General features: G+C 45.9%; 3 protein-coding genes across 10 annotated transcripts in view; 2 read left to right on the top strand and 1 right to left on the bottom strand.

The window, feature by feature from the left end:
* Nucleotides 1–18,937, bottom strand: part of LOC147150836 (type 1 phosphatidylinositol 4,5-bisphosphate 4-phosphatase-like) — a 32,031-nt gene that overhangs the window by 2,907 nt on the left and 10,187 nt on the right. For 2 of the 6 annotated variants that reach the window (XM_086015112.1, XM_086015121.1), the window contains 3 exons: nt 16,586–16,806; nt 13,859–14,046; nt 138–8,824 (listed from right to left, as the gene is read on the bottom strand). In XM_086015112.1, coding sequence (XP_085871238.1) covers nt 138–240 — 103 coding nt within the window. In that variant the 5' untranslated portion in view covers nt 241–8,824; nt 13,859–14,046; nt 16,586–16,806. Of the gene's footprint in view, nt 1–137; nt 8,825–9,245; nt 9,354–11,262; nt 11,956–13,858; nt 14,047–16,585; nt 16,807–18,937 lie in introns of those variants that run through there. The other 4 variants (XM_086015155.1, XM_086015147.1, XM_086015129.1 and 1 more) reach the window with 4 other exon arrangements.
* LOC147150838 (uncharacterized) lies at nt 2,583–6,781 on the top strand. Of its 2 annotated transcripts, none has more exons than XR_015082200.1 (10): nt 2,583–2,924; nt 3,050–3,222; nt 3,301–3,438; nt 3,512–3,620; nt 3,761–3,938; nt 4,493–4,634; nt 4,973–5,122; nt 5,216–5,262; nt 5,795–5,947; nt 6,017–6,094. XR_015082200.1 is itself a non-coding variant. In XM_086015083.1 (10 exons), exons 1-10 carry the CDS (start codon nt 2,823–2,825, stop codon nt 6,134–6,136), a joined length of 1,239 nt encoding a protein of 412 aa, XP_085871209.1. In that variant the 5' UTR covers nt 2,585–2,822; the 3' UTR covers nt 6,137–6,781. The 2 variants fall into 2 exon arrangements, 1 of the variants encoding a protein (XP_085871209.1); XM_086015083.1 differs by having other exon boundaries at nt 2,585–2,924; nt 5,868–5,947; nt 6,017–6,781.
* Nucleotides 8,260–17,498, top strand: LOC147150837 (uncharacterized). Of its 2 annotated transcripts, none has more exons than XM_086015104.1 (9): nt 8,260–8,445; nt 8,520–8,698; nt 11,354–11,491; nt 11,572–11,689; nt 11,757–11,940; nt 13,422–13,563; nt 16,093–16,289; nt 16,511–16,590; nt 16,664–17,498. In XM_086015104.1, the coding sequence occupies exons 1-9, from the start codon at nt 8,338–8,340 to the stop codon at nt 16,754–16,756; spliced, it is 1,239 nt and encodes a 412-aa protein (XP_085871230.1). In that variant the 5' UTR covers nt 8,260–8,337; the 3' UTR covers nt 16,757–17,498. The 2 variants fall into 2 exon arrangements, with proteins under 2 accessions (XP_085871230.1, XP_085871226.1); XM_086015100.1 differs by having other exon boundaries at nt 16,490–16,590.

Below are 18,937 nucleotides of genomic sequence, written 5' to 3'. Positions count from 1 at the left end.
ACCACCAACCATTATCTGTCGATCTTTAAAAGCAATGAAAAATTCCTATGATCTTGGGCGAGCTTAATATCCCGGACATTTAGTGAGTAGTGCATGTCGGTCCGTGTAATATTTTAAGACATTTATTTCTGACATACTCTGGGCTTCAGCGAGGAGTCCGTACGAACTTCCTCCGAGCGAATTGCCGGTTGTTCCGTCGTAGTGCCCGGAAAGCAGCGGTGAGCTCTCCCCGTCCGCCATCACTCCCAGCGGGGCTCGACCAGTCCCGCAAGCCGCAGGAAGAATCCGAATGACAGCGGGGACTCTTTAGCGGCTCGCTCGAGCAACTTTTGCGAGATTTTAAAAGCCCCAACTTCGGATGTTGACACTGTGCAATGAATGAGACGACGGACGGCGGAAGTGAAACGCCGTAAACACAAGTCACATGATTGTGATGAATGATGGACAGTGCGCTTAACCAATGGGAAAAGGGAGTAGGCGGGCTCAACGACACAGTGGCCACCACCTGATTAGTTGTTAACAAATGCGGAAGCGCAGTTTACCAAAACGCATTGATAGTGTTCGGTGTCAAGTTTGTTAATGATAATTGATGTTAAATAACAATTGCGGGTCCATTAAATATGTTTTTATTGTATTGTGTGGCATTCTTTTGAAAAGTTATGAATGAACCGTTGCTAATTATATTCAATTCTTGCCAAACAGAGACCACAGTACTCTAGTTAAAACTTTTTAATGGATGCCAGAAATAACGACACACGCCTGTGAAACCTTTTTTTTAATCTCTATCTTTTCAAATAAAAATATTTCAAATAAATTTGAAATATACAGTCCCTAGTGTGAACATGTGTCATAATGTAGAGTTTGATTGTGAATATTATTTGTATCTTTGAGGCATGGAGTTTTAAAAAATAGCTCGTGTGCCTAAAGTAAACAGTAACTTGGCAAGAGATGGATTGATACACGAGTCACTCAAAGGAATTCTCCACAGTATCAATCTGCTTGGGAAAGTTGCAACATTCAGTACAATACTTCGCGCTGTTACGTTGCGAAACTCAAAAGTCTCACCTGCTCACGTCAGTTACATGTGCAAGTACAGGGAAGTAAACAAACATGTCTGACTATAGCTCCACCCGAGGGCCCTTCAAGCACGTTGCTCTTCCTGCTTTAATAACCCAACAGGAGACCTTCCTACATTTTTTGTGTGTGCTGGTAGCCATCATTTTGGATGCAAAGAACAGAGTTAGGAGACAAAGTGTGATTTGACGCATGCGCACCGACATGCCGGAGTTACATCACTGGCATGCTTACACAACAGAATTCCACACACTCTTGCGTCCCCGTATGCATGCATATTTTCTCTGATAAACGCTCGTCTAAACGCAAAATAAAAAGTGGTGACAAGGAGCCAGTTTTGCGTCTTCTGTTATCATCATCCAAACCAGACATGTCCAGTTCCGGTCCTCAAGGGCCGCTTTCCTGCCCGTTTTCCATCCGTCCCTGCTGCAACACACCTGATTCAAAAGATCATGATCATTATGAAGCTTCAGAGCTTGATGGTGAGCTGATCGTTTGAATCAGGTGTGTTTCAGAAGTGACAGATGGAAAACAAGCAGGACACCGTACTTTAGATTCTAAACGTAGCCTCTAACCACCTAACTGAGCGAAGACAAGCGAAAATAAAACAGAGACTGTTCCACTAAATGACCAAAAGTTGTAGTTGACAGCAATTGGCTCTCTTTCGCTAAAACAGCATTGATCCCGTTGGCCAACTTATTAGTTTCACAGCTGCATAGCAGTTGGGGGTTCTCAAAGAAAATCTTACATTTCTGATGTGTGGTGTTTGATAATACTAGCGTGGCAGCATTCGTCTGATAGCCACCGTAAGATACATATTTTATAGAAGTATGGACAGGCAGGAGTGAAAACAGCTTTGCATTCAAAGCATGATGTCTTCTCTCGTTCTGGATAAATGTGCGGTCTTCTTGCCAACTGAAGCTGGAGTTCTCTGAGAAAACACACGCAAGACCAGACAAACCCCACACGGGAAGAAGGCAGAAGAGGAAATGTGAGGTAGACATGCTAACCGCTAGCTCAACGTGCTTCCCTTGATTGTTGGATTATGTTTGTCAAGTGCAGCGTGTTTTAACGTTAGCATTGTTTCTGCGCAGTGGTTTGAACACCCTGTTGAAAATAGACTTTGCAAAATCAGAATCGCAATCTGTTGGAATGCGGTCCACCGAGTTTGCTTTCCATCTTTTTATTGTAATGTCACAAATCAGGAAAGAGTGAGGTTTAAGTGCATTAAATAAATAATATGGGCTCTTGTGAAAACATGGGGAAGCACATGCAGTAAGTGTCTGTCTAATTATAAATTGATTTGATGACACCATCTTCTTCCTCATCCTTGTGAGTTTTCTACCACATCTGTCTGCATGCATGCAAAGAACTGGTCCGGCAACCAGTGGCGCGAGGGACTTTTCCGACGTGGGCGTCAAGTTCGCTCAGCCGTGAAGCGCAACGTTCGCTCTTGTCACCTCCTCGCTCAAGCGCATGCAACGGCAATACAGTTCGGTCGAGGGGCCGGGCCCACGTTGTTGCTTTTGAAATCAAAGATTCCTATTCAACGCTGTGCAGCTGGTTGGAAGTCAAAACGACACACAGGCACTGACACAAACGTGCACGCGCACGGACATACACACTCATTCGATGTTATCGCAATTTCCTCGTGCCAGGCTACGCCCACCGACTTTTTTCACTGCAATTCAAGAAGCTGTCCGGACCAGAGGCACAAAGTGCTATTTCTGGTGTGTCCGTCGGCCATCATGCGGGGGTGCCTGCTGGTCTTGTCCCTGCTTGCCTGCGGTTACCAGGCATTCAACTTCCTGAGCACGGTGATGACCTACGACCCCTGGTTGAATGATACGGTATGTACCCTCCACCGATTTCTTTACTGCAGTACAGGGAGAGGGAACGGTTGCCAGGGAAACTAGCTAGGGACACTTGAAAAAGAAGTAACTATCCCTGTTCATGACACCCCACGGCTCCGCAGGTGGCTGTTGGCTACAAAGTGACCTACCAAAACACGTGTGTGGTACCCAATTGGACGTGCCAGTCAGGGGACTGTGGCTCAGAGACTTTGCTCTTAAACGTTCTGGACTCACAATGTCATTTTGAGGGACTCTCACACTATAACGTGACCCAGAGTTCCCCGTTGGTGCTTCGGTAAGTCGAAACCGGCTGTCTCCACAACCTTGAAATGAAGAAAGAAACAAACAAACAATTGTGCTGTTGGTCTTGCAGCCTGGACGGCCTCCGGTGGATCAACGTCACCAACAACGTGACGGAGGTGCTGGCCGTCACACGCGTGAACACGTGGACGAGGTCCGACACCGGCCGGGCAAACGCGTCCCCTCGGGCCAACGTGCTGCCCGTTGTCAAGTAAGAGCGCCCCGAGGTGGAGGTGCGGGGCACGGCGGCGGCCAGCTACCGACCGTTTGTGTACGTTCCACAGAGTCCCCGCCAACTGCCAGAGGAACGTGACGCTGCCCACCTTTGACCCTGACGGAGACGTGGTGAGGTGTCGATACCAAAACGCCACATCGGTTCTCAAGCTCTCGCCGGTGAGTGTGTGTCCGCTGAAAACATCTTTCTCGCTGCTGGCCAAAACAAGATCGCAAGCGTTGGCATGAAGTTCCTAAAATCCCAAACAACCAGCATTTTAGTCAGCGCCACGCAGTGCCGACTGCTGCTTCTTTTGCAGGACTGCAACATGGTCTTCAGTCCCGACAGCCTCCCGGTGGAGGGCGCGTACGCCGTGCAGCTGATCATGGAGGACTTTCCTGGCCAGAACATCAATCTGTCCAATGGCGAGGGAAACAAGATGATTTTCACCAGCCAGGATGCAATCGGACAAATCCCCATCCAGTTTGTTCTGATGGGTGAGAAAGTCTGGACTCGGGACTCCCGTTGTCACTGCATGCCCAGTCTCCAGTAGGGTTGTCACGATAGTAACATTTCAAACTCCATATCGATACCCACTAAAATATTTGATACCATTTCAACATTCCGCGGGGATAAAAAAAAAAAAAAAATGGCAAAAGGCATAAAAACATTTTTATTTGAACATTGGCTGGTTGGCCCTGCTGCCTTCCGCCGCCATAGTACCGATATATATTAGTATTATATTCGGATACGGCGCGTAAGTATCTGGGGAGTCGATACTTTTCAAAACACGACTCTCCAGTCCCCTCAAGTCAGCGGTCCCCAAGGACTGCTTTCATGGCAAGTTATACTTGAACGTTCCAGCAGTAACCAATGAAAACAAATAATTGCAAATACAACTCACCACTGCATCTTGGGGCAAAGGGAGCCAATAACACCCAAAGTGTGGTAAATTCCTGTCCACTCAGAAAGAATCACCTGTAGGCAAGAACCCATATTTGACTGTTGGACTTGTTGTTCACTAACTCTTTTGCTCCGTGTAAACGTGCAGTGGATCCTCCGGTGGCGTCCTGCGTGGAGGGACAGTACCTGCCTGTCTTCCAGGATTCGACACCAGCCAACGGGGATCATCTGTTTGCCTCAGTCAATGAGACCCTGGGGATCGCCACCGATTTCTCAGTGCAAATATCTCTGTACGTGTTTGACAGACGGAATGCTTAGAATCGAGGGGCGTTAAAAAAAACAACAACCAAACGAGCGACGACAGAATCGATTGGCTATCCATTTCCCACAGAATGTTCCGCTTATCCCAGCCGACTTTGAACCAAAACCGTTCTTGCTCACATTCACTGTTAGACGAGAAATGACTTATCGCAGGACGGCGGCGTAGTGGTGAGTACGCCTGCCTCCGTCTCCTTGGCGGACTGCCGTATGGGTTCAGATGTTGTTTCATTCTTTTGTTGGTTTTTTTTGTACTGCGTTGTTGAATGGAAATGTTCTGTCAATCAACAAAGACCTATTTGTGTTCCAGTGGCCAGAGGGTGGTGTTCAGGGGGCCGGCTCTCATGCATGTCACGATCAGCGGCGGCGGCGTTTTTCTGGTCTGGACGCCGACTGAGAAGGATTTGAGCCTAAGTCAGGCAGTCTGCTTTGCCATCCAATCGGTCGACGACGGACTGACGTACGTGTTTTAAGTTGACGTCAGGTCCGCTCATCACCGACAAGCATCGGCGCACCATTAGCATGCTAACGCGCCAATTTCGCCCTCCCACAGCGTACGTCAGTCGGAGATGCGCTGCGTCATTGTGACCGTTCAACCTGGTGAGTGGGGCCTCTTGCGGCCGCTTCCTTCCATTTGACATCCTCAAATGTCAGAAAGGCATTTTTCGCGAGGATCGCCTCACACTCCGCAAGCCACCGAAACGTGTGTGTCCTCAAAACGATGCGCGGAAATAAACTTTATCATAGTGGCTCCAACGGCAGTTGCAGTAGCACTGCTGTCAGTGTCAGCTGAGGATGCCGAAGAGGCGAAGTGGAAAAGGACGCAAGTTAGCACCTAAGACGGGAGTCTAAAAGCCGTCAAATGTCAATTCATGATAGTAAAAGCGTTGCGATGATTCACTTGTTGGAGAACAAATATTTTGAGGACTTTCTCAAACCCACACGACCCCTAGAGGAATGTTCTGCAATTGACATTTTTTAGTTGTTCTCTACTCTTGTCCAAATGTCTTTTCTTATGAGAACCAAACTTCCTGACTTTTCTCATGCAGCGACGGCACTTTTGTGATGCTACGTCACAATCGTATCAGAGCTTTGTTCCCAAGGATTTATTGACTCATTGCAAGTTTGGCAGGTTGAAACTGCGACGACGTCACCCCTCAGCCATCGAGCCAACCCGTTGTACTGAGAGTCATTTGTGTCTTTAGTTGTGGTTGCGGTGACAGCCAGGCTGCAGTCGGAGTTCCCGCTGTCGGCAGACGACATCGGGGCGCGCGTCTTAACGCAGGTGCGTCATTCACTGCGCAACACGTCGCTATTCGCCAACGCGCTTTGAGTGCAACTTTGGGACCCGCAGCTGAAGCAGGAGCTGGTGGCGCGAGGGATGCCCTCGCACATCACGCTGAGATTGGCGAGCTACAGCGAGGACACGGCGGCAGAGGACACGGCGGCAGAGGAAACGTCGGGAGTGATCTGATCTACAAACACGCCGTTTGGGTTGGGGGCCGTCCCGTTTGTGCCGATAAGAGTGTCAATCATCCATACGCCTCCTAATAAACGCATTGCAGCGGTGCCAGAGTCTTGACCCGTGTGACGGTTGAAACAAAATGTTTTTTTTTTTTTTTTTTTTGGCGCAATCAAGTACACCTTGCAATTGTGATGAAAATGTGTTTTACGGGAATAAATCTTGTTCAGAAACACGGCACTAATCTTTTCCTGTACACGGCACTCCAAGATAACACTTTTGTATCTTTTGTCAATAATTTTTGGATCTTGTTTTGAGAGTAAACTACAATCAAGAGTAGAATTTGAAGATGATCTGTCTTTGATTTCTTCCTTTCTAAATCCTGATGTGAGTTATTTTACATGTACAACAGGAACTTTCCAAGAGTGTGCTTGTTGCCGTGATTTATGTTTCCGCAGCATTTTTGCGGCTTGAAAAACTTGTTTCAAGACCTCCTAGTGGCAAGCATGTCAAAACGCTAAGACATTAAGATACATGGGCAGACTAGGCCGGAGTTACTCAGTTTCTCAGCCAGGCCTACGAAATGCAAGCCAAACAAGCCAGCATACGATGCATCTTATAAACTTGTAGTGGACAAAATAAACAAGAGTACCTTGACTCAAATATGGAAGCTTTTTATGTTAACGTATTCTTCCTCAATTGCCAGTGCTTAGTTGTCTTACGCCTTGGTATGGCTCTGAGAGTCGTGATCCTTCACTCTTGCCTGCTCACGGCGCCTTTTGATTTTACAAACTGGATGAACATGCCTTTCCTGGACTTCCCCTCCATTTTCCACACGAGTTGCCCCGCCTTGTCTGGAAGAGCTTTCTTTGGGCTACTTATTACTTCCGTTTTTGTTTTGTTTTTTTAAATGAAAAATCATTAAGACAGCTGGTTTTCAACAGATTTACAATTTTATGATGCAAAACAATCTCTTGACTGCATTTCAGTCTGGATTTCGACCACACCCCAGCACAGACAATGCGCTTATTCAAGTCTAAAATGACAAACAGATAGATAATGATGCCTTGAAACCACAGTCTGTGTATTGCTAGATCTCAGTGCTGCATTTGACACACTTGATCATAATATACAGCTCGACAGACTAGAACAGACTTAGTGGCACTGTGTGGAGTTCCACAAGGGTCCATTCTTGGACCACTTCTATTTAATATCTACATGCTGCCCCTTGCACCGATTATGGAGCATCACGGCATTTCTTATCACTTAAGCCTCTAATCAAGCCAGAAATCTTGGCATAATTATTGACTCGGAGCTGAACTTTAACAACTACTTGACTAAATCTGCCTACGACCACCAGAAAAAGGGCTTGAATGAAGGGTTTTCTGTCTCAACCAGACACAGAAAAACATGCTTTTATTAAACAGCTTTTATTTTCAGGAGGCTACATTCCTGTGATGATGTCTTTACAGGTCTTAGTAAAAAAATCAATCTGACCGGTCTTAGTAAAAAATCAATCTGGCAGCTGCCTCTGATCCTGAGTCCTTGCAAACACCAGGAAACTGGACCACATCACACCTGTCCTCAAACCACTGGCTTCCTGTGAGCCGAAGAATCAATTTGAAAATCTTGCTGCTGGTCTACAAATCTCTAACTGGTCTTGGAGCAAAATACAAGCAAGATGGAACTAGAAGCCTACGCAGCACGCAGACCCCTCAGTTGGTCTGGGACACTTGGTCTCTTGCGTATTCCCACAACCAGAAGTAAACAAAGTGAGAAGCAGCATTGTTCTTTTCTGTCAGCAGAGAGTTGCTCAGGCTTCGTAATCTGTGACTAAGAGGAGGCCAACGTCAGGTGGGTGCAATTTGTGTGTGTCAGGATGGAAGTCGTTGACGTCTAATAGCATGAAGGTGTGGAGGAAAATTGGAAGATGATCCGGAACTTGGCTAGGAGCCAGTGAAGCTGTATGAGAGAACAACTGTTTGCTTAATTGTACACAAACATTTGCAACATGGTACACTCAGGCTCCGAAGTTAATTGCGCAATGGCAACCTGCCAGGCCTCACCTTTGCATTCTGATGGTAAATTACGGGACCCGGGGAGGCGTCATTTTTCCCAGGAAGAACAAGTTAGACCGCATATAGGCGCTGTTGTCAGACGCTCACCTGTGACTCGCTATCCCCAGTCGTGCGAGTGTGCTCCAGTCGTCCATCATGCGTTGCTGCCTGTTGGTCTTGTCGCTGTTGGCCTGCAGCTGCCAGGCGATTAACTTCACCGGCACAGCGTTCACCTACCATCCCCTGCAGGGCTCCAACGATACGGTACGTAGACGCTCTGCCTTGCCGGCGCCAGACATCGGCGTCCGCCGTCTTCATGACCAGCGTCTGCTCGGCAGACGGTCGTTCGCTACAAGGTGGCCTTCCGGGAGTGCGGCAACCTCACCGTGGTGGACTGTCCGCTGGACGAATGCACGCTCAAGGTGGTGTCCGTGAATCGGGTGGACGAGAGCGTCGGAGAGTGGTGTCAGGATGAAGTGGTCGTGCACGTCAACGCCATCGATGAGTTGGTGCTGCGGTGAGTCTGGAGAGCCTCGCGTCCGTCCGCTTCCCCTTCGGGCTCTTCGGGGCTCTCCGCAATGAGTTTGCCTCGGCGCTTGTGGTGGCACTGTTGAAATGGCGCAAACTCTTCTTTTTCAAATATCTGTATGTGAACCAGTTGGGAACATTTAAAGAGGAACCCAAACATTTTTTTTTTATTCAAGAATATGTTCTATGCAGTCCCACTAGTCTGGCATTCTGATTGATTTGTGGAATATGATTTAAGCAGCAAAATCTATCCATGTTTCGCCATCTCAGGGGGCGGCCATTTTGTCACTGAAAATGACATCACAGATGCTCAGGGCTCAGGTAACGACCAATCATGGCTCAGCTTTTGAAAACAGGTGAGCTGTGTGCTTGGTTGTTACCTGAGCAACTGTGATGTCATTAACAGGCGACAGAAGTGACAAAATCCTTAACGCCCCCGAGAGACGGTCAAAAAACAAATGCAACGTTTAGACTAGTGAAATCGCATAGAACATATTGTTCCAAAATTTTTGGGTGGTGTTGTCATCTTTAATTACCGTGACAATAGGTTCAAACCATTCTCCATCCATGGCCTTATTGAAGAGAATTGTTTGAACGATTTGTGGCAAATGCGTTTTGACCTTCCAAATAATTCTCCACCCAATCTAACAAAACACACAACAGTACTGCCTTCAGATTTGAGCTCAGGTCGTCCCTTGACCACATTTGTAACTCAAAACACAAAGAGTAAAGCTTTTGAAAATAAATGGAAGTGTTTCCAGCCTGCCCCCAAAAAACTCATATTTTTGTAATGCGTTTTTTTTTTTGAGCACTCTGTAATATTGTACCTTACACAGTAAAAACATTATGTACAAGAATGTAAATGAAAGAATTCAAGTTTTTCAGACTTTTTTTTTTTTTTAACTTGAATTCACTGGACATTGCGCTGCTCCTTTTGGTAGGCACACCTTGGCCACTGAGGAGCAGTATAATACGGTCGTGCAGACAAACTATGTCAATTGACAGTTTTAACATCCAATGACCAGTGACCAAGTAAGTTGCAATATCAGTCATTTTTCACAGAGGATTAAAGAACATGATTATAACTAGGGATGTGCGCGACTAGTCGTTTAACCGTCTCCGATTTATTAAACGTTTTCTATTTTACTCGTCGGTTAAACGCGGCATAAAGTATCACGCATCTTGTTCCACGCGCCCCTGCTTCGGCCTCTGTAAACATGCTGAGCACCAAGAGAGAATTGCTCCGTCACCCCCTAACCGCCCCACCCCCGCACCCACACACACATAGTAGGGGGCGGGGACACTAAGATTGGGGAAGAATATTTAGAAAAGTACATTCTGAAGATCTCTAGGGTTACCACGAAAAAAACCCAGCACCGTTTGCCGTTAATGTTATACATTAATGGCTACATTATGCCGCCGTCCCTGTGTGACCTATATCTTTGCTGCTGTAACACTGAAAATCTCCCCACCGTGGGATCAATAAAGGCCTTCTTACCTGATCTTATTTTGATGCAGCATATGACAGTGGGCATGGCGGCGGGACCAGGCAGACGAGCATGAGAGCGTTTGTTCCAGCCAGGCGCTGCATGCACAGCAAAGATTACCCAACTAATTTGTGAAATGACTGCCCGCGATATGCTGCCGCTTCTTGGTGAAGGCAAAGGGTTCGAAAAACGAATGCTGTATATCGAGCCCGAGTAGGCGGTGCCAAGTCGCAAAACAATCAGGTGCCAACTCGAGAGTAGCCATAACCAAATAAAAGAGGAGACGCTACGGTCGTTTGAGCGGGTCGACGACTGTAAGCGGCCATAACTGCAGACGGATGGACGCCCATGGCCACCGAATCTTACGCGACTATGACGTGTATAAGGTATGTGGACGAAGGACATCAGACATGCGCCTTAGAGGAAAGACACACAGCTGAAAACTTGGCTGCTCACCTGCGGAGTGTGATGGGTACATGGGCACCGCAAAATAAAGTCGCCGCCTGTGTGCATGACAATGCAGCTAGCGTGCTGCTAGCGAATGAGACCCTGCTGGACTGGGAGTCGGTACCATTACTCATTACATTATTCATAATAAATGCCATGCATTGCATTGGAAAATGTATCAGAAATGTATTTCTCTTTCAATTGTTCACCTTTTTTCAGTCAGTTGTCGTTACATCAATAGAATTTAAATGAACAAACCGTCCTGAATGTTTGGGCTAAAATAGCCCCTAAATACACACAACATTTGCATTTTAAACTTTGAATTCAATATGTATTCAAATTCAAGTTTTCTTCCTTATAGACTAGTCGACCAGTCGCAAATAAAATTTGAGACGAGTCGGCGGGCAAATTAGTCAAAATTCCCATCCTAATTATAACGGCAGGTATGCGGTTGCTTCAAATAACCATTATGTAATTCTCTTCATTTGACAGTCGGCTTGAACTAGCAGTGAACATCTTGAAGGCTTTTTTTTTTTTTTTTGGAAGAAAGCCCTCTCTTTGGACTTCAATTGGTTCCATTCCAAAACCACCGTAATCCAAACTAATCTAGTTTTCAAACCTTGCAGTCGGTGCGGTCCCCTTTGATGAGCTCATTTCGGATCCCGTCCGTCCCAAATCCACTCAAAAACTAAAAACGTTTGCTCTTCCAGTCTGGAGGGCGTCCGGTGGATCGACGTCATCAATAACGTCGGAGACGTGCTGGCCGTGACCAACGCGGAGCTGAGGATCAGGAACGACACCGGCAGGCCAAATTCTTCGCCTCTGGTCACCATGCTTCCCGTCTACAGGTACGAGCACCCTGACACTGAAGTTTGTGCGCCACGGCAACCAGCTGCCACTTTACAGAATGTTTGCATGAATCTCCAAGGTCACCTTCCAACTGTTTGACGCAATCACGACTGCCCGTCTTTGACCCTGATGGAGATCTTGTGGATTGTTTACCCCTATTCCCCGATAACAACCCAAATATTTTGATCATCGATGGAGTAAGTGAGCCCTCAAAACAACTGCCTCCTCGATTCCCAGCCCATGCTGACTCCCCCTTCTTTGCAGGGCTGTTTCCTAAACTTTAAGCCCATCGTCAACGACAGCAGCGTGGAGGGCTTGTACGCCGTGCAGCTGGTCATGAGGGACATTGCTGTCAAGCCGTTGACTCTAAGTGGCAGAGAGGCGAACCCGAAATTTATCAACAAATATGAACCCATCAGCGAGATCCCCGTCCAGTTTGTGCTGAGGGGTGAGGAAATGTGCTCGTTTGGACTTGACTCACCTTGTAACCATCCAGTCCCAGGTGCCAAAAGTGGGGACAGTCTTCAATCCTGTTCCTGGAGGGCCGCCGCCCCGCCCGTTTCCCCGGATCTCTCGCTGCTGCAACACACACCTGATTCAAACGATCGGGATCGTCATCCGCCTTCTGCACAGCTTGCTGATGAGCTGATCATTTCAAATCAGCTGTGCTACGGCAGGGAGAGATCCAGCGAAAAAAAGGCAGGACGGCGGCCCTCCAGGAAGACGTGAAAACGCATCGCCTTGCGTGGACGGCATCCGTAATGCCGAGGTTAGCGTTGTGTATTTTCAGAGGCGGAAGTGGCCATGAGTAGAGCTCTCCACATACATTTTGGTGATGAGTTATTCGTTTTCAGACATTAAGCTTTTTTCCGTTAAGTGTTGTAGGATATCACCAAAAAGGATCACATTCTGTACTGAAAGACAAAAATTTAATTTTGAACCTCTCCTTTCCTCACTGATCCCTGACCCCCATGATAGCATGCGAGTGTTAAAATGCCTACTAAAGGGACATTGTGTAGAATTTGTGCCATCTAGTGGTGAACTAATAGAATGCAAGGACCTAAGCTCGAAACACCGTGCATTTTGAAGCAGGTGCGCGCCAGTGCCTCACAGAGCACACGTCGCAAGCTATGTAATATAATTAGCAAATCCTAGGCCCACAATTATGTATATATATTTTTTTAAATGCACCTTGACATGATAGAACATGTTTTTTTGGATATGATTGAAATCAACAGAGCTGCGCATTCCGCCTATGTGACGGACCGGTCTGCCTATGACGGACAACCATTTTGTAGGCGATAAACGATGGACGGGAAACTTTTAAAAAAAATAGTAGGTCCAAGCATAGTCGGAAGCCCATTTTTTCCCGTCTATGTAATCGTCGACTCTAACCGAATGGCACATTTGAATAACGTTAAGAGAGTTTCCAAAGAGAATGTTGTTCAAAGATGCCGTTAAATTACTATTTGGGACGGCCGGGGAGCGCGATGAACGGACTGCAAATTTTTAGTAAAATGCACAGCTCTGGAAATTAATCGTGTTTTTTTTTTAAAATGAACATTGAAACATCAAAACATTGCACACACTGTGCCTTTCGGTTGTAATAAATAGACACAGGGGAGAAAATGCAGTGCAGCTTCCACAAATTAGCATCGCTAGCAGTAGCATTGCAAAACAAGTCAACACTCGGTACAGTCAGGGCCGCTCCGTTGGTACCATGATCAAGTGTTACTAGAACTCCAAATATGTCAGTACTTACTTTGAACTTTTACTTTTACGAATGTCCAATTAATCAAAAATCATGACTAAGCAGTGAAAAATGTAATGTAAAATGAATCCTCTCAGCTGCCGCCAGTCCCTTGTCTGCGTACTTGTTAGCAAATGTTCTTATCCCAACTTTTACTTTTGCCCTGCGCACATTTACAGTGGATCCGCCAGTGGAGTTGTGCACCCCAGGAGAATACCTGCCCAAGTTCATAGATCCGACACCTCCGGACAAAGTTCATTTCTACGCCTTTGTAAACCAGACCCTGGAGATTCACATTCATGCGGAAGCAAAGTTGTCGACGTACGTGGTTTTTTTTTTTCATTTATCACCACAGAAATGCAATTATCTCTTCCACTGTCTGCTTTGCTTTGTCACATTCCAGTTTCAAAGGACAAAGTTATTACCAAATGTTTCCGACGGAAACCACTTCCTGGTGGTGTCACACTTTACACAACAGCCTACGCACATCGTAAGAAAGCGGTTCACAACCACTATATTTAAACGAGTAAAATGACAAAAATACACAACCATTGAAAAATGCATCATGCTCGGCAGAGGTAATGGTTAGTGAATGCGTTTTCTTTCTTGCACCTACCATTTGTGTCGAACGGCAGACATCTCAATGAACAGTACATCAGTCTGTCCGTGGCACATGAACAGGATCAACCCGAGTCAGAAACTGTGTCCAAATTCACACGCTGTCCTCCGAAGAATCAATTTTCAGCCACATGACATCACTTCCGGTTTGAGTTGATCAGCATCGAGGTTGTCAGTGATCCCAATCTGCCAAAAGAGGGCGGCAGAGGGAAGCAGTTGCTGATGGGTGGGGGGAGTCTCGTCTTATTTGTGTAACACACGATTTAGTAGCCAATTGATATTTTCAATTTTGCATATTAATTTGGGGATTGTATATGTTATTTTGCATTTATGTTTCTAACATACTGCACTATTGTGTTGTGACTATACATTTATTTTCATTCTGCTTAAGTACAATACAATACAATTTTATTTATATAGCGCATTTCATAACATCTGGAGCTGTAACAAAGCACTTTACAAACAATAAATAATAATAATAATAATGGTAATAATAATAATAATAATAAACAAAAAGGCCATAATACACAAGGGTTGATCAAAAAATTAACATAAAACACTATATACAATTGACACAGAAAAGAGCCAAAAATTTCAGGTCTGATCAACTGCTTGAGACGGCAATCGGCTAAATTAACATTTAAACACTGACCGCACACTTCAGAGAGCTCGACGTATCTGTTATTGGCCATACATGTCTGGTGATTTGTACACCTTTTGTTCCGAATGCTTTCCTTGTCAGAAAGGTGCGTCTCCTGTACCACGGGAATGTGCCTCACTTCAGTCCATTCAAACAGACAGACCTTTTCAAAAAGTAACTGCGGATATCACCGACCTACCTATTACATGTCAGGGAAATCCGGATGCGTTAGTTATCACCGACTATTTCGCACGCTATGCCAATCTGTTCCCACTGAAAGATCAGCGTGCCATAACAGTTGCGAAATGTATTTTTGAGGACTATGTCAGACAACATGGGTTGCCCGAGTCTATTCGCGATCCTGCTAACAAAATGAATAAGTTGGCTCCCAGATGGCAAGGGCCATTTGTCATTTCTGAAACGGGTAGCGCAGGATGGACAGTTGGGTGTGACCTATGAGATTACAGATCCTAGGAAAACGCATTCCCGGACATGGATTGTACATCAACACAGATTCAAAGCTTTCAAAAGGTGCCTTGCAGTTTGTGGAGGATATGAATAAGAACATTTTTGTATATTAACTCATTCACTGCCATTGACGAATTTACTTGTCTTTTCACAGTCCAACCATTCAATCCCAGGAATTTTTATTTTTTATTTTTTTCCAAACGTTTGGTAAAAAAGGGTCTGAAAATGCCTTGCAGTGAATGAGTTCATTTGGGGATTGCACGTATTATTTTCTTTATTATTTTTCTAACATGCTGCAATATTGTGTTGTGAATGTATATTTATTTTTATCCTGCTTAAGTAGGGATGTAACCGTTCACTCAAGCCCCGATTCGATTTGACTTTCAGTTCCAGATTTGCAATTCGATTTTTAAAAAATTGCTACCATGCTTGTCTCTGTGCACTGGTGTGGTTCTGCAGCCATCCACAAACGCAATACGCAATGATGGTTGGCGCAAAAGCAAAATTTGATCTACACATTCAAAATGTGCTATGCATCTGGAATGAAAAAACATTTCAAGGCATTTTTTTAGATGAGTTTAATCAACTCGCTTAATCGGAGCGAATCGATTTCAAATCGATTTTCAATTCATTGTTACATCCCTATGCTTAAGCATTTGTTTCTTTTTGAGTTGGTTTGGTCCGGCGCATTTCCGGAGCGAAGAAGAAAAAGAGAGAGAGGGGTGAATTAGAGCGAGGCTGTTCAACAAAGACGCAACGTAACACTGTCCTGCCGTGTTGGTTGTTTTGGCAAGGAAGACGCCAGAAGCAATCTATAAGCTCAACCTATATTGTAACCCGCCGTACCACGGCCTCCGATAAGATAGAACAATATTTAAGGGTTACAATATTACAGTACATGGGCATTGCTTTGCATTTGAATCTATGGGCCTAAGATCTCTTCCATTTTAAGTGTTAATAGACGTTAATATTCAAGATGACCCCCAATCACACCCCCACCCCACCCCACACTTGCAGCTTTGGAGCCCCCTGGAGTCCATGGCACCCTTAGCCTGTGCCTCGATGGCCGAATTGAGCGAGCCTTGCACAAATTGTGGCTAACATGTTGTGGACTTGTGTGCTAGGATCACAGAGGTGCTGTTCAGCGGGCCGGCCGGCATAAACAAGACGGCCTTGGGCGGCGGCCATTTTGTTCTGGCCTGGACGCCGACTGTCGAGGATTCGGGGCTACGTCAGCCCATCTGTTACGTTGTTGAAGCCACCCTGAATGCGGAGACATATCACTCCAGTATGCGCTGCGTCATCGTGGCAGTTGACCACAGTGAGTCGAGTCTCTTACTGTCTCTTCCAAAAACCATTCGACAAGATCATCGCGTGGCAGCGGCGGGCCGGTCGCCACTATTTAAAAAAAAAAAAAAAAAAAAGCGATGAAATGATTCGCAAGTCGAGCACTTTTGCTCTGACTGATTGGCCAAAAACGGCTCACCGCTGCCACTGGTCCGCCAGGCCAACCGTTGAAAGCCGAGTGTCTTTTCTCTTTAGCGGTTTTTTTCTTGGATGCCACGTTCCTGTCCCGAAGCCTGACTAACCGCAACAATGTCGAACAAATCGGCTTACCGCGGGTATGCACTCACAACACTCCACGCGCACAGCACGTGGATGCACACCGGTGACGCGCCGCTTGTTGTCCCGCAGCTGAAGGAGGAGCTGGTGCAACGAGGGCTGCCCCCCGACATCACGCTGAGAGTGGTGAACTTCACCGAGAAGCCGACAACGCTCAAACCATGAGACGTGAGCGTTGGCTCACATCTTCTCCGAGCATCTTTCTCTCCCTTCACCTGTGGCAACAAAAACCCAGAAGCTATCAATGCAACAGCATGCTCACCAGAGTTGCTGATCATTTCACGCGCTAACAACGTGCGGCCATCGCCACAGACCTGCTTTGCTCATCAAACACAATGGTTGAAACAGGTTTTGCTCAAACTAACCATTCAGAGGACAAATTTGAAGGGCTGCCTCCTGAGTCGTTAGAAAAAGCAGTTCAAAACCTGTCAGACTGGCTTTGGTCTGCCCCCCCCCCCCCCCCCCTTTTTAATGTACAAAATCTGATTATGTATTTGAAGCAATCTGCGAGTCTTCTGCGTGATAGCGCGCTATACTGTATACCTGTAAATAATATTTGTTTCGGGCTTCCCATTGGCTAGTACATGTAGTAGTTTAGAGTTACAGGTCAGGTTGCTCACGGGCAACCTGACGTTAGGTGCTTCCGCGAGGAAGCAATTGTCTTCTTTTGCTGCTCTACTTTTCCAATTTACTCATTCCAATAATTAGGCCTATTCCCATAGCTGACTGATTTGCATCGTTGCTGCCCAACCAGATGGGCAGAGTGCAAGCACACCTCAGTGGTGCCCAAGATCAATTTGATTTCACTGTTGAATTTTTGTTCACTTTTTCACTTTTGTTCACAAATTTTTGCCATTTCTAAAGGTGTCCTCCAAACCGTGTGTAAATAATAAAAATATAACATGAGGCTCCGTTGACTGTTCGTTGCTCTTGGGAAGATCGGAGCTGCTTAGTTGACTAATGGCTTGAGGTAAGAAGTCTCCAAGGTCATGTCGGACATGAGCCGGCGCCCCAGTGCAAAAAATGTTCCACACACATTTTGTCTTCCTCCTCCAGGACTGCCCCAACTCTGCCTGATCGGCAAAATGTCCCTTTTTCCGACATTTTCTGCACTCTCGCTGCGCAGTCGTTCTTGGAGTGTGCAGGTGATTTGCCACATTGCGCCCACATTGCTTGTGTCCTTTTTTTGAATTGATGCTGACTCTATGTGTCTCATTTCTCTGCTTGGTTATCTTTGAAAGTCTTTTTCTGAAACTTTCCTAAATCCACGTTTGCTTCTTTCATGTCTTTAACATTTGTTTCTCTCACAATTGGCTGTGGTTTCTTTATCTCTTCCTGCTGTCTTATCTGTAGCACTGCCTTTTCCAGTGTTAATCCACTGCCCATCTGCAATTTTTCTGACAGGCCCTGGTACTGTTTGCCCACCACTAGCCTATCTCTTATCATTTCATCCTGCAGTGGTCCATGGTGGTTGTTTCCTGCTAACTTGCAGACTGCAGCAGTGAAGGACTCAGCTGATCCCCACGATTCTTTTGCTTTTGCTCAAATGTGACCTCTCATATATTACATTGTGTTTGCCTATAAAATGCTTATCGAAGGCATCTTTCACACTCTGATACTCCTTAAGCTCATCCTCGCTCAACCCTAGCGTGCCCAAAATATCATCCGCTTTGTCGCCCATCGTGTACACCAAAGTGTTTACTTGAGAGTTTTCCTCCTTGCCATCCAGTCCCGCCGCAACACAAAACCTCTCAAAACGAATCCAGTTGGGCCGTGACGAGTAGTCACCAAAATCAAAGTTTTCAGGTGGATTGATTGAAAACAGGGGATCCATAGTATTTTCGCAGTCGCCGTTAGCTCCCGCTGTTAGCTTCGCACTACGGCTAGCGGTGAAATTGCCGCTGCTCCCCGATGTCGTCTTTCGTTCACTGTTGAGACGGACTTCTTCGCTTCTCACACCATGTACTACTATGTCTGTGTCGGCAAACATGAATAAGTCCCATGGCACCGGTATTATCTTTAACTGAGGTTTTATTAACATGCCGCGTCAATACCATTTGTTTATATGGAAGAGTCCCACCTCTTACTGTGTCCCACCTAATCTCTATCTTAAATTAGTTCCTATCCTTATGCTCAAAGAACAGGACTTGGTGGCACTGTGTGGGGTTCCACAAGGGTCCATTCTTGGACCACTTCTATTTAATATCTACATGCTGCCCCTTGCACAGATTATGGATCATCACAACATTTCTTATCGTATTTGTCTTATGCAGATGGCACACAACTTTATATTTCAATACCATCCCATGACTATAGTCGCCTACATTGATGAAGTGTATTCATCAA

Source organism: Filicampus tigris, chromosome 2 (assembly GCF_054856515.1).
Source record: "Filicampus tigris isolate MCC_2025a chromosome 2, RoL_Ftig_1.0, whole genome shotgun sequence".
Taxonomy (NCBI): domain Eukaryota; kingdom Metazoa; phylum Chordata; class Actinopteri; order Syngnathiformes; family Syngnathidae; genus Filicampus; species Filicampus tigris.
The sequence above is the reverse complement of the archived record's forward strand: the minus strand, read 5'-3'. Positions and strand labels throughout refer to the sequence as shown.

Coding starts and splice junctions, on each gene's coding strand:
- LOC147150837 (XM_086015100.1), top strand. CDS start 8,338: ATGCGTTGCTGCCTGTTGGTCTTGTCGCTGTTGGCCTGCAGCTGCCAG. Junction 8,446..8,519: donor TGCAGGGCTCCAACGATACG/GTACGTAGACGC, acceptor TCTGCTCGGCAG/ACGGTCGTTCGCTACAAGGT. Junction 8,699..11,353: donor ATCGATGAGTTGGTGCTGCG/GTGAGTCTGGAG, acceptor TTGCTCTTCCAG/TCTGGAGGGCGTCCGGTGGA.
- LOC147150838 (XM_086015083.1), top strand. CDS start 2,823: ATGCGGGGGTGCCTGCTGGTCTTGTCCCTGCTTGCCTGCGGTTACCAG. Junction 2,925..3,049: donor ACCCCTGGTTGAATGATACG/GTATGTACCCTC, acceptor ACGGCTCCGCAG/GTGGCTGTTGGCTACAAAGT. Junction 3,439..3,511: donor AACGTGCTGCCCGTTGTCAA/GTAAGAGCGCCC, acceptor TACGTTCCACAG/AGTCCCCGCCAACTGCCAGA.